The 15,579-nt window shown below is 35.2% G+C and overlaps 1 protein-coding gene across 35 annotated transcripts in view; it reads left to right on the top strand.

Moving 5' to 3' along the window:
* Positions 1-15,579, top strand: part of ADGRL2 (adhesion G protein-coupled receptor L2) — a 684,472-nt gene that overhangs the window by 592,249 nt on the left and 76,644 nt on the right. For all 35 annotated transcript variants that reach the window (XM_017962855.3, XM_021925156.2, XM_031654066.1 and 32 more), the window contains one exon: positions 5,415-5,628. In XM_017962855.3, the coding sequence (XP_017818344.1) occupies positions 5,415-5,628 (214 nt within the window). The remainder of the gene's footprint in view (positions 1-5,414; positions 5,629-15,579) is intronic.

A 15,579-nucleotide genomic window follows, 5' to 3' on the forward strand; every position in this document is an offset into this window, starting at 1 on the left:
AACAGAAGAAAGTGTCTGGGTTAAGATAGGGGTTGTGGTGACCAGGGTTCTTGTTATGCAGATGAAGGCTTTAGGTAGCAGGTATTAGAGAGAATAGATTGGAAATATTTCTTAATCAGATTTAAAGAGGCAGTTCTGGCCAAACGTGGTGGCTCATGCCTGTAATCCCAGCACTTTGGGAGGCCAAGGTGGGCAGATCACCTGAGGTCAGGAGTTGAAGACAAGCCTGGCCAACATGGTGAAACCTCGTTTCTAGTAAAAATACAAAAATTAGCCGGTTGCGCTGGCGTGCACCTGTGGTCCCATCTACTGGGGAGGCTGTGGTGGGAGAATCACTTGAACCCGGTGGGTGGAGGTTGCAGTGAGCCGAAATTGCACCACTGCACTCCTGCACTCCAGCGTGGGTGACAGAGCAAGACTCCATCTCAGGAAAAAAGGGGGGCGGGGACAGTTCTGTCAGTCTTAAAGTCTCTGTTTTAATGTTAAAGATAGTCAGCTGTGCCAGAATTCCAATGAAAGGAAAGTATAATGAGGCGTGTCTGACCACCCATTCCCACCATGGCCACAACTAGAGAACTTTCTCATAATTGATTCGTGTTTATTTTCTCTTTTCCACTAAGTCATTGATTAAAATAGTTAACCTAGGAAGGTGTTTTCCTGTGATTTGTGTGAACCCTGCCTAGTTCGTCACAGACTTTTGAGAATTATTTGGACAGTACCTCATCATCTATATGGATGTGCACAGCACATCCATGTTAACAATGTCGTTATCTTTATATTTTAAGAAAACAGAGCAAGTCGTTTATTAATTATTGATCACTTGAAATGTTAGAATAGCATGTGTACTTGATTAGAAGGAGCTTGCCTGTTTAGACTTACAGATTGGGGAAATTTTATAGGACTTTGAAATAACTTTAATTCTTCAGAAAAGGTTTTAATTAAAACCCAGAGAAGTAAAATGACTTTGCCCAAAGTCACAAGGCTGACCCATATACTCATACTTCGATGTTCAGTGCCCTCTCCATGTGTACCTACAGGATAGCATTTGCTCTCTATATTTATGGTACACATGTTTATGTTTCTACAAAGACGATTTTCCCTACTATTCATATAGTTTTGTGAACGTCTACAATAATTTCCTGTCAGTTTTACTAATATATTCTTTGGTGATTTTCAGATTGTATGAAAACTTATAAAATAAATCTTGTTACATTATCAGAAAATGGCTGGAGTAGTCAGAGTTGATCAGAGAAGGGTTCTGGAGTCTAAGCTCCCTGCATGGGTTAGAATCTAACTTGTGGTTTAGATTGAGACCTTAAAAATGCTACTATTTGATGCCTTAGTGTCATACTCTGTAAAATTGGTATTATAACAGCAACTATTCCATTGTTTATTTTTTATGTTGTTGAACATAAAGTGATCCATATAAAGCATCTAAGCCAGTGCCAGCACATAGTAATTGCTTTGCAAGTAATATTTATTTCTCTCTTCATATTTGTTTTTTAATGAATTTATATATTCATTATATATATAATTTTTTTGGTTGGAAACACAGAGTTTAGATAAAGAGAAATGTATAAATATGTAACCCATCTGTCTTATGACAATTCCAGTGATACATACATAATAGTAAATTGACAATTTAAATTTTTTTTTGGGGGGGGAGATGGCAGATAATTTTCATTGATAAGTAGTTTGCCTTGTTTTTAATGTTCACCATTTGTTTTCACTACCAAAGGAAATAGACATTACAAAGGAAAGCACATTGCAATTTATATTGTGTTAAACAATCACTAGTTTAATTCAACAATTTGGTTCCACATTTATAAGAATTATTGTATCGTGTGCTATTATAGGCATTGAGATTATAACTAAAAGCCTTACTACAGTCTAGCAGGCTGTGTGTGTGTGTGTATATATATATACACATACACATTCACTAAAAGTGAATGTGCACTGTATCACATGTTAATAAGCACATTAGTAAAGATATATCGTCATATATAAAGTTTAATCAAAACAGGTAAGAAAGAATTTAGAAAAGAACATTTATGATTTAAATCAAAACACATTGTAGGATTAAATTTCTGTTGCTATAACAAAATACTCAGACTGGGTAGTTTATAAAGAAAAGAGTTTTATTTAGCTTATGGTTCTGGGGTTCTGGGGTTGAAGGTGGGCAGCCACATCTGGTGAGGGCCTCACGCTGCTTCCTAGAATGGTTGAAAAGTGGAAGGACAAGGGAATGCAAAAAACTAATTCATTCCTTTGAGAGCTAACCCAGTCTTAAAACATAGACTTTGGGGCTGGGCACAGTGGCTCACGCCTATAATCTCAGCACTTTGGGAGGCGGAGGTGGGTGTATCACGAGGTCAAGAGTTGGAGACCAAGCTGGCCAACATGGTAAAACCCTGTCTCTACTAAGAATACAAAATTAACCTGGTGTGATATCGCATGCCTGTAATCCCAGCTACTCAGGAGGCTGAGGCAGGAGAATTGCTTGAACCTGGGAGGCAGAGGTTACAGTGAGCCAAGATCTTGCCACTGCGCTCCAGCCTGGGCAGCAGAGCAAGATTCTGTCTCCGGGGGTGGGGCAGGGGTAAAAGAAAGTGTTTGTCTTAAAGACCCAGTCACCTGTTAAAGGCACGACCTCCCAATACGGCCACACTGGGGACTAAGCCTCTGCTTGAGTTTGATGGGAACAAGCCATATTCAAAGGATAGCAAGTACCATGATCTCTTTTCTCCAGTAGACTCTGTATTGGTAATCTACTAAATTATTAAAGTGTGCTGATCTTTCCTTTCTTTTTCCTTACTGTAGTACTTTTTTTTTTTTTTTGAGATGGGAGTTTGGCTCTTTTTGCCCAAGCTGGAGTTCAATGGTGCGATCTTGGCTCACTGCAACCCTTGCCTCCCAGGTGCAAATGATTCTCCTGCCTCAGCCTCCCGAGTAGCTGGGATTACAGGTGTGCGCCACCACACCCAGCTAATTTTGTATTTTTAGTAGAGATGGGGTTTCACCATGTTAGCCAGGCTGGTCCTGAATCCCCAGACCTCAGGTGATCCACCCGCCTCAGCTTCCCAAAGTGCTGGGACTGCAGGCGTGAACCACAGCGCCAGACCTTACTGTACTTTTTTGGATGACTGTGACTAAAGCCTTAAAACTCCTCTCCCTGAATTATCAAAACAGTAACATACTCAACTATGCCAATTCCCAAATAGGTTTCAAAAGCAGAGGAAAATTAACTTCGAAACTAACAACAACAAAAATTAAAGTGGTCGGGTTTTAAAAACCACAGTGCTTCATAATCAGTTCTGTGTTTTTGACAAAATAGTAAGCATTGCGAGTATGGCTCCAAGCCAGTCTTTTAATAATGTGTTCTAGTATTTCTAGCATTTTCTAATAATATGATTTATTCTGTTTTATTATAGAATTATAATTGCAAATTGCCTCTATTTAAAATAGGTTGCATTTCAAAATTTTATTTGATGTCATTTGTTTGAATTTTCACATACCCTTTGCCACAGGAATGTGTCAGCTTCTGAAGCCATAAAAATATTTTCTATTAAAACAAATGTGATAATACTAGTTTAAGCTTAATTGTTTGTATAGGTAGTACAGTACAAGATCAGGAGATGGAGAAAAAGCTCTGTGTGTGTGTGTGTGTGTGTGTACACATATAAAAGTTTATGAACCTGTTGGGGAAGAAACACCTTTTGGAAGTTTGGCCTGTGTACCATTTGTCCTGACATTTACCCAGCTCTGTTTCTGTATCACATTTACCCAGCTCCGTTTCTGTATCCCTTCTTCATTAGTAGTGCACCTCTCCACATACTACAGTACTCTCAACATACTATAAACCTTTTTAGTGAAAACCTACCAAGCTTGGGGTTTGCCACAATCTCCTGAAGATTTCTGCATTGCAAATTAGGTATTCATTTCTTCCATCTTCAGTCCAGTTACACCTTTAGTTTTCTCCGAAGAACTGAGAGCTCAGCCAGCTTTGAAAATTGCTGCTCTTTAAAATCATACCAGTGTGTCACCCAGTACTGCTTTGGAAGAATATACTTACATCTAAGAAAAGATCATGTTTAACCAGGTGACTTTCTATTTTATTGAATTAGTGAGAAACATTGTTCAAGAAAGGTAAAGAGAACAACTGTTGGCATTGGATTGGCCTGGGCACAGCCCAGCTCTTCAGCTTGGAAATTTATAACTTGGAACAGTTTATTCTGAGTGTAATTTTTTTTGTATAAAAGGCAATATATGAGATAATGCATATAATACAGAATGATGAAAATGATAGATATAAAAAAATACTGAAAGTGTTGCTGTTTTTTTGTAATAGGAGTGCTATAGATGGTGATAGGTTAGAGACCTGAAAAAAGTTGAAACATTGTAGGAGAAGGTTTTGCTATTGTAGCTAGCCTGATGGTAGCCCACCAGGTTAGCAAGGATGTCCTTGTCACACATAGTTCTTGGCTGTTCTTGGCTTTCCTTGCTTTTGCGCTTGTCCTGTGCTCTGTTACTACTTTGGAAACTGATTTAAACTTAAAATGCTAGTTATTTCATTCAGTAATCTTTTTTAGAACACTTATGAACAGTGTTTATCTCTTCTCTCTACCTGATGTACCATACATAAATTCATATTTATGTACTTTAAGCATTTTTATGGACATTATTTTGTTTTAGAATTGTACAGGTAAGAAAAGTAATGTCTTAAATGTTTCATGTCAATTTTGTAGTTGACGTAACTGATCGTAGAGAATTTTGTACTTTTCATTTGTTGACTTTGCATTTGTTGAGTTGGATGGGAGCAGTGCTGGCTCCTTTGAATGTCCATCTGCTGATTCCTTTCAGTGTCAGTTTTAAATAAAGGGTATTTAAATGGAAATAAGTTATTGTGCCATAAGTATCTTACTGTCATAAATATCTTAGTTGTTGTGGGGAAAAAACTGCTAAGATGAAGGTATTTTTTAAGATAAGGCAATAGCAATTAATGTGTATACATTAAATAAGAAAGTAAGGCCAGTGGGTGTAGCAGAGCTTTCATTCCATTGCACAAATGAAAATTCTTTCTTGATTAGTGCTTCTATTTTCTGTTTGTAAAACTTGTCACCGTTTATAAAAATCCATGATTAAATTTGTCATTATTTGGATTTACTAAAAAAGCCATTTAGTTTCTGATTATACAGAAAGTAATTTGTTAGGGTATTTCGTAAAGATGAAGAGTCCAAATAAAGATGAATAAAAATAATTTTCTGACATATTGTAGAGAACCAAAAATTATTTAATAAATGACTGAGTTTATGACTGATGATAGACATGAGTCATGTTACTTGAAAATGCTTTACCAAAATAATTTATCTTATAAATGAGTCACAGTTTAATTTTCTTTCTTTCTTTTTTTTAAGGTTTCAGCAGAGCAGCTTTACCATTTGGGCTGGTGAGACGAGAATTATCCTGTGAAGGTTATTCTATAGATCTGCGATGCCCGGGCAGTGATGTCATCATGATTGAGAGCGCTAACTATGGTCGGACGGATGACAAGATTTGTGATGCTGACCCATTTCAGATGGAGAATACAGACTGCTACCTCCCCGATGCCTTCAAAATTATGACTCAAAGGTAAATATTCATGTGTTAATGTCCCATTCGAGCTGTTGTAGCTAAATTAGAAAAATTATTACAATTATTCCAAAGCGAATGGATATAGGCCACATCTGAGCCTATTTATTAAACTGAGTTGGGTTTTTACCTGCTAATGTTGATTTCTACACTTTATATTTTCATCAACATTCAAATATGTAAATCATTCTAATATAGCTCGATGTATCAGAATATGTAATACATTTTTCTTTGTGTTATATAAACATAAAATAAAAAACAAGAATAATATTTGAAATGTAATCTTAGTTTTTAAGGCTTCAAAAATCTGAAATACTTTTTGTAACATCAAGAATGTTTAAGTGACTGGGTCTTTGGCAGTAGTTGCTCCGTACCTTTTTTTTTTTTCTAAATTAATAAACTTTGTTTTTTAGAGCAGTTTTAGGTTCTTAGTAAAATCAAGTAGAAAGTACAGAGATTTCTCATATGATCCATATCCACACACACACAGCGTCTCTCACTGCAGATACTTTGCCCCATAGCAGTACATTTGTTAACAGTTCATGAACCTACATTGACACATAATTATCACCCAAAGTCCATAGTTTACAGTAGGATTGGCTTTTGGCATTGTACATTTTATGAGTTTTGACAAATGTATTCACCATTGTAGTATCATACAGAATACCGTCATGTGCCACTTAATGACTTTTTGGTCAGTGATGAACCGCGTGTACCATGGTGGTTCCATGGATGCTAATGGATCTGAACTGTTGCCTAGTGACCTCTTAGCCATCATAAAGTCATAATGTGATGTATTATCTTTTCTATTTTAAATGTGTTTAGATGTACAAACACTTAACATTGTATTATAATTGCCTATGGAATTCAGGACAGTAATATACTATTCAGGTTGTAGCCTAGGAGCAATAGACTACACCTTATAGTCTAAGTGTGTAGTAGGCTATACTGTCTAAGTTTGTTTAAATACACTCATTGCTGTTCATGTAATGATAAAAGAAGCTCTGACAATGCATATCTCAGAAAGTATCCCTTTGTTAATGATGCATAACTGGTTTCACTGTCCTTGGCCTGTTCATCCCTCTTATCCTCCTAACTCCTGGTAGCCACAGATATTTTCCAGATTGGCTTATTTCACTTAGTAACATGCGTTTACATTTCCTCCATATCTTTTGTTGGCTTGATAGTTCCTTTCTGTTTAGAATGGAATAATAATCATTGTCTGGATAGACACAGTTGATCCATGCACCTACAGAAAGACATATAGGTAGTTTTTAGGTTTTGTCAATTATGGATAGAGCTACTGTAAACATCAGTGTGCAATTTCTTCTGTGAATATAAGTTTTCAGTTTATTTGGACAAATATAGTACAATTGCTGGATTGTAGGTTATGAGTATGTTTAGCTCAAAGTGGCTATACCACTTTCCATTTCTACCAGCAATGAATAGAAGTTCTTTTTTCTCTATACTCTTGCCAGCATTTGGTGTTGCCAATATTTGAAATCCATTCTATTAAGTGGGTATTGCTGTCTCATTGATGTTGTAATTTGTAATTCCCTAATGACATAAAATGTTCAACATTTTTTATATACTTATTGTATTCTTATTATCATCTGTATATCTTTTTTTTTTATTTTTATGTTTTTTTTGAGACAGAGTCTCGCTCTGTTGCCCAGGCTGGAGTGCAGCGGTGTGGTCTCTGCTCACTGCAATCTCTGCCTCCCGGGTTCAAGCAATTCTCATGCCTCAACCTCCTGAGTAGCTGGGATTACAGGTGCACACCACCAAACCTGGCTAATTTTTCATATTTTTAGTAGAGACAGGGTTTCACCATGTTGGCCAGGCTGGTCTCAAACTCCTGACCTTGGGAAATCCACCTGCCTCACCCTCTCAAAGTTCTGGGATTACAGGCGTAAGTCACCATGCCTGGCCTTGTATATCTTTTTGTATCTATTTATTCTTAACCCATTTTTAAAATTGAGGGTTTTTTTTTTTTTTTTTTAGTGTTTAGTTTTAAGAGTTCTTTGTATATTTTTAGATAGCAGTCCTTCGTCATATATCTCTTAGTCAAATATTTTCTCCAGTTTTTGGCTTGTTTTCTCATTCCTTCCAGTTAAGAGGTATCGTTTATATAGTTAGTTAAGACTTAAAACATACAAACAAGCAAACAGAATTAAATAGCAAGTTCAACTTAAGAAAGCATACAGCTAAGTATGGAATTCCTTGTACCCTTCAATGAATTATAGATAAAGTATCATTTTAACAGATTAAACACTTTCTGGCTTTTCTTCCTAGCAGATTTAGCTTTACTCAGTAAGTTAGAGAAGTCATAGAGAAGGCTATCAATATGACAGATGTGTTAAGCCAAGGTGGAAAGTATGTTTTTGAATATTAAGTGGGAATTTCTGCCATCTTCAAATAGTATACAGATAGTTAAGGTAAACGTATTCTGATTTGGTTGTATTCTTTCTAGTTCATACCAATGCTTGTTGTTGTTTTTTTTTTTTTGTTTTTTGTTTTTTTACCCTTGTATGTTACCCAAGATGTTTTTAAAAATAAGGAAGAGACCAGTTGTCTTTTCTTTAAAATTTAGATTTAAGGAAAATTTTCCCAACATTCAAATTCAAGACAGTATAAAATTTGACATCATTGTTTGAATGGTTCGAGGCACTGTAGTTTATATTAAGTGTTAAAGATGGTTATAAATTGATGTTTAGCCACTTTGAAAATAGTACAATTGCCAGATGCAGTGGTTCATGCCTGTAATCCCAGCACTTTGGTAGGCTGAGGTAGGTGGATCACCTGAGTTCAGGAGTTCAAGACCAGCCTGGCCAACATGGTGAAACCCTATCTGTACTAAAAATATAAAGATTAGCTGGGTGTGGTGGCAGGTACCTGTAATCCCAGCTACTTGGGAGGCTGCGGCAGAAGAATCTCTTCTGCCTGGGAGGCAGAGGTTGCAGTGAGCCAGGATCATGCCACTGAACTCCAACCTGGGCAATGGAGTGAGATTCTGCCTCAAAGAAAAAACAAAGAGAAAATAGTACCATTGAGTAAGGTAGAGATGAATATAAAGTATACATATGTCCTAATATGATAGACTGCCTCAATTCCTGAGTTGAAATGTAAACTCTGATAATTTCTACTTTATTGAATTTGAACAGTTTTCTTTCTCCACTGAGCCCCAGTTTATTAATTATAGAAAGTAGATAATACATCATTGGTTAATTTTGTGTTTTAAAAATGATGTATTTGAGAATATGTTATAAACTTTAAAGCTATATAGATGATACCTCTTAACTGGACTCTTGCCTTCCCACATGTAAATATAATACAGAAAACTGCTGAGAATGGATATCATTTTTCTGTATTAGATACAAAACACCTAACTCTTGGCATCTTTTTTTTGTTTGTTTTAATTGTGGTACTCCGAGCATCTTAATTAGAATTTTCCTGTATGTAAGGTAGTATCAATAATTATAGCTTATATAGAAGAACTTGTCCTTTTTATAAAAAAAATTTAAAAATCCCAAAACCCTAATAGTTTAGCAGATTTTCCGCTTTATATTCCTCAAAAAATGTGATATTCAGTCATGTAGTTAAGGGAGACATGTTTATTTCTTTAATGTAGAAAGTTTGTCTTTGAAAATCTCACATTAAAACATTAGAATTTTTGCATTAAATTTGAAAGCCCCCCTTTTTTACATGTAATGATAGAGATGGGCATAGAAATTTCAGTACCATTAAAATCTGTTTTCATTGTATTTTGCTCCTCTCCTTTTGTTTTTCACTCCCTTTCTTCCACTGTTACCTCTTCAGCAGTTGAGAATCAAGTAAATAAATACACTTGTAATTTAGGCTGTGGACATGGTAAAAGTATTGTATTCACTCTCCATTTTCTATTTCCTGTTCATTTAAAAGTGTGAAACTAAAGGCTCTAGTAGTAACTGATTATAGTATACCGTCTTAAGTATTCTGAGTGGCTCATCCTAAAAAGTGAGAAATGAAATGCTTTCTTAAAATGATATTTGTTTTAATATTTTATGGAACAGTCACCATTTAGTACTTATTAAAGGTAATTGTTGGGGGGGGGCAACTTAAAAATATATAAAAGTTATAACACTTTGAATTCATTAACAAACCAAAAAACAAATCCTACTATTACTTTGAAGTATTTGATTAACAAATACATTAGAATTTTGCTAACAGTATTGTCTCTTTCCAGGCCTTGGGTACAAACTAGTAGGTGTCTTAAAATGATATGCTAGATTATACCTGAAGATCCTCTTCCCAAATTGTAACTGTTTTTTTACTCTAAAAACCTGCTCACTGTTATCAAGGTGGTTTTGCTGCTTCGGATGATGCTTTATAACATGACCAAGTTTTTAGCACTTTGGCCTAGAGATCTGAAAGTAATTATGTAAATATTTACTGGTTTATTTTTCAGTATTAAATGTGAGTTTCACATGCATAGTTAGGTCTTGTACAAAGCAATTTGTAGACATGTGAGTGTACCTTTGTATAAATACAAAGAAGTACGAAACGTAATACGTACCATGTGAAGAAGATGGAGAAAATATGTGCTTCAATTAGTCCCTATTGTAGTAAAGTGTATTTTGTATAAAATAGGCCCCCTACCTCCATTTTTTTTATCGGGGGGATGGATTGAAATTGCCCAAGGAAAGTAAGGTTATAGCCTAGGTTTATGGAACTAGCCTGGCTCCTTCAAAGCTTTTAACCAAAAAAATTTTTCTTAAGCACAGTTAAAGGTAGCACCTGACTAGAACCTCATAGCATACTTACATTATGTTTCTTTTTTTTTTTTTTTTTTTTTTTTTTTTTTAGACAGGGTCTCATTCCTTCACCCAGGCTGGAGTGCAGTGGCAAGATCTCTGCTCACTGGAGCCTCCGCCTCCTGGGTTCAAGCAGTTCCCCATCCTCAGCCTCCCAAGTAGCTAGGATTATAGGTGTGCACCACCATGCCCGGCTAAGTTTTGTATTTTCAGTAGAGATGGCGTTTCACCATATTGTCCAGGCTGGTCTTGAACTCTTGGCCTCAAGTGATCTGCCCACCTCAGCCTCCCAAAGTGTTGGTATTACAGGCGTGAGCCACCACACCCGGCCTATGTTTCTTATTAAGTAAAATTCAATCTATTTTTAGTTGTTATACTATCCATTTAAATTCCTTGAAGTTTATTTTAGAACTGGGTGGCATATAAATAAATAGTGCAGCAAGCCATTGTTTATACAGGTTTGGCACTTAAAGAGTAGTCAACAAAGAATGTAAAGGAGAAACAAGTGTCAACATAAAGTTGAATAGTTGCAGGTGAATAAATGATATCACCCACAGAGATTATGTAATTTGAGCACGCAAAACCTGCTAGACAACACCTGCATTTGAGGAGCAGAGGTAAAATTGCCATCAAAAAAATGAACACACATGGGAGAATTAATGTCTTAGAAGCCAGTAGCAAATTACAAAAGAGATACATTAATTTTCTTGATGATGTTGAAGATTTTTATTCTATTTTGACAACTCAAATAAAAGAACATGTTAAGATTCTCAAGACAGGAGAGTTTCAAGATAGAAATCAAGAAATAGCAATTAGCCTTGCCTTGCATAGACCAGCAGGAATTAGGTAGTACTCTGGTCACATGGGACCAGATGGTGAATAAATATAAGACCTGAATTTACAAAGTAGGGATAAACTTCTAGGATTTTTATTCTATGAGAAAGGGAAAAACAATCTAGCTTTAGAACTTTAGGTGTAGTTTAATTAACTTAAGCTGTATAAGCAACAAAACTGATTTCAAAGCTCAGTGTTTTCTGAAAGGTTGGGATAATGGAAGTAAGCTCTAAATGTAGGCACCAGAATAATCTATTCCCTTTCTATACCCCATTCAATAACTTTTCTGTTCTTGAATTTCCCTTTTCTAAATTTACCAGTATCCTAACCTATTATCTCTAAGTATAATAATTATACTTTATTTTACTTTCTAAACTCGAGAGCATGTGGAGTGGTGACAACTTCTTGTGTGCCAGAGGGTTTGAAGGAATGTGTTGTTGCACATGTATGTGTGTTACTTTGTTCTGTGGTTCTTTACATTACAGTGGATGCAGAGTGAGACTGGAAAATTTAGTGCATACTTCCACATTCAGTTAGAAGTAAGACTACATGGAAAGGACCATGTATGCCTTAGTCTGGAATAAACAGAATGATCTTATCCTCTACCATGACACCTCCCATTCTTGCCACCAGGAAAGGCATATAAATAGGGACTTTCTTTAGGGAATGGGAGAGTTTATAGGCTGTGGCTTCTATTCTAAGGGATTTATTGAATACCAGATTGTTAGAGCTACAGAGGAGCTTGAGGCTCATCATATTCTAATTCCCTTTAATTACACTTGGGGAATTGACTGTCATTATAGTTGGTACATTTTGTTCACATAGCTACATGTATATTCTCCTCACTTTTTAAAAAATCTCCTTGAGAAGGAGTGGCAATTTGATATTCTTTTTACTTTGCAAGTCTTTAGAAAAAGGTTGGATTATTTTCCGCAGGGGCTGAAACCTCAAATCGCCTGTACCTAGAACCTCATTCGTTTAATACCTTACTGGCATGAAAATGTATTCATAAATAACTTTGAAGTTCAATTTTGCTATCTACACTTTTAACATATCTGTTATTTTCAAATATACTAATAGATACTAATTTTATATAAAATATTTAAACAAAGGAGATACTTAATGCACACACACACACTCCCCTTTACTATGGGAAGTGGTGAATATTGGAAGCCTTTCAGAATTTAATCAAGAAAATTCATTAAAATGCAGTCACAGTTCTGCCAGTTTACTCTGGGATACTTCATGATTATAGATTTCAGCTTGTGTATACCCTCCTTGACATACAATTCTCTCAACTTTTTACATTGATCATTCATTCTTCATAAAGAAGATTTATGTCCAAGTCACAGCTATATGAAAGATACTTTTATTAATATTTGTTTTCTGACTTCTTCTATAGGTAACAATAAACTGTAAACTCATCTTTCTAAAATCTTCATATTTCTTCCTCATTAATGGCATTTTCCAAGCGAAAAATTAGTGCAGTATGTCTTTTATGGTGTTTCATAATATTTTGGGGTTGGTATATTTTATTCCTGAATTATTATGAATGCTTACTAGTCAGGGTTACTCTTGCTTAGCATATGCATTCTCATAGGATTTAAACCTGCTGTGTCTCAGAAACTGCATTCTTACCCTTATGTTATTTATCCCAAGTGTTTTTATCTACTTGACATGTCAGGTTTATCCACCACTTGTCCATTAGGGTGAAATACATACGGGGGCAATGAAGTAACTCAGCTGCTCCTAACCCATCATGTCTATGCAGTCTACTTAGGTTATTTTCTGTTGGTTGATGGATTTCTACTAATTCTCTCACTCTTGGCCTAGTTGTTTCAAGACAACTAACTGGTACTACAAGCACATCTCTGTGGCCAATCTACTAATATAGATTCTTGAACTTTAGTACAGTAATAAATAACCATTAAAGCTCTTACTGGTATACCTAATTGGATACATACTTTGGATGTCACTTACTGATGGACATTTAAAGCAAAGCACTCATAGGAAGGGGAGACTATTGCTAGTAATAAACATGAACCATATTAAACATTCACATTTAGTGTGCAAGAAAGACTAATCAATTATGAAATGTTTTAGAAGATAAATTATCTAAATATCTTTTATGACCCTGCTTATCAAATGTAGAAAAGAGAGAAATAATGTCACATCAAAAATTCTGCCCCATAGGATCCTTGGTTTCTCCCTTTTTTTTTTTTTTTTTTGACTGGGTCTTACAGCTGGAGTGCAGGCTCTGCTCAATGCAACCCCAGCTTCCCAGGCTCAAGTGATCTTCCCACCTTCGTCTCCCACGTAGCTGTTACTACAGGTGCACGCCACCACACCCAGCTAATTTTTGAAAAATTTTTGTACAGACAGGGTTTCCGCCATGTTGCCCTGGCTCGTCTCAAACTCCTGGACCCAAGAGATCCACCTGCCTCAGCCTCCCAAATGCTAGGATTACAGGTGTGAGCCACCAGGCCTGGCTCTGTATCTCCTTTTAAAATGAAAATTAGTAAACATTTCTACTAGATGTTGAAAACTGCAGATACAGATGTGAATTGGCTCATTTTCACTGGTACTTCCCATTAATTTAGGGTATTTTTACCCTTTATATTATGTCCATTGATTGGTTGAGGAAACCAGAGTAATTTTTCCATAAGGAGGTTACATTATTGGTCTTAAGTATTCCCTAAGGATTATTCAGTGAAATTCAGAAGCTTGAAAGATACTTTGAAAGTTTGAATTTTATTTTATTTTTTAACAGACATAGACACAGACTAAGGGAAATTAGTTTTTGAAAGCAAAGCCATATCTCATTTCAACTTTGGTAATTTTGCTTTAGTTTTTTATTTTTAGAAGTTATCTTTAGTTTTGAAATCAAAGCGGAGAGATGAAGAAATAAGATCAAAATCAGTAGAAGTGAACACAAACATATTTGACCTCTACATTTCAATATGATCATAATGATCTTTTTATAGTGCTTTTCATATCCTTAGGGATTATTATGTATTCCGCCTTTGTCATTTGAAAGGTGAGTATTATGGATGGGATGACAATGGTATTTCTGTGGTGTCTATATCATCATATACCTTGTAGTTTTTTCCACTCACCTACAACATTTCTTCCTGTACACTAAAACATTGGTTTCTATTTGCAAAGTGTGACATTTAAACAAGTTAATTGACAGAACTGTGTATGATACCTCTAAAATGTACTAAACAATCAAGTGTTAAATTTACTTGCTGTCTAAGGAACATTATTGTGGGTAATTAGGTTCGTGGTGGCATTTTACTAATACACATTTATCTAAATGAACGACCATGAGATCTGCTTTCATAAGACTATTTTCAGATACCTGTTCAAGGACTTCATTGTTCCTAAGTATGATTTCAGTATGGATCTGCTTGTTGATGTCATACTGATAGTATAAAAATTTTGCTTACAAGCATCATTTTTAAAAAGTTATGCTTTGAACAGATAAGAATAGATGTTCAGTTACAGTTGTAAAGAATGGAAATGAAATTTTATTTTAAGGTTTCACATCAAGGCAAAGTCACTGTTTTTGCTTGGAATTTGGCATTTTCTTTTTTTCTTTTTTCTTTTTTTTGACACCAAAATTCATAGACAAATGCTACTGAAATGTAATATAATGCATGTTTTCTACCAGTTAAAAAAAGAACAAGTTGTAAAGTATAATGTCACTTAAGAATTTGGAATTGTTTTTAGTATGCTGTAAAATTTCCCATTGGCATTTTTATTAGGAAAATAATAAAGTTTATTAAAGCTCTGGAATAATGTCACTGAAATATGCTGTTTATTAATACTTTTAATTTAATAATAAATAATAGCAAACATAATTTGGGGTAAAATTGAGACTTTTCCATTCTAATTATTCTTGTACATTTTAAGGAGATTTCTAAGTAAATAAAATGCCTATCTCTATTTAATAGAGAAAACATCTTCCTCATTGGTTTACCCGAAATCCATATTTTGTTTTCGTACTAGATTAGGAACACAACAGCAGTGATGGGTCAGTATACTGTATTGACTAATTTTATTGAATGAAGAGAAAGTGAAAAAAAAACATATGTACATACAGGTCTGTTTTTTTCTTTTTGTGGGGAACAGGGTCTCACTATATTGCTCAGGGAGATCTTGAACTCCTGAGCTCAAGCTATCCTCTTGCTTCTACCTCCTTAAGGGCTGGAATTACAAGCATGAGCAATCACTCCTGGTGAGAAAATTTGATATTAAATTATTTAAAGATCTTAAACTGTCATTTATTATGGCCATATTAGTTTTCCATATATTCTACACT

Source organism: Papio anubis, chromosome 1 (assembly GCF_008728515.1).
Source record: "Papio anubis isolate 15944 chromosome 1, Panubis1.0, whole genome shotgun sequence".
Taxonomy (NCBI): Eukaryota; Metazoa; Chordata; class Mammalia; order Primates; family Cercopithecidae; genus Papio; species Papio anubis.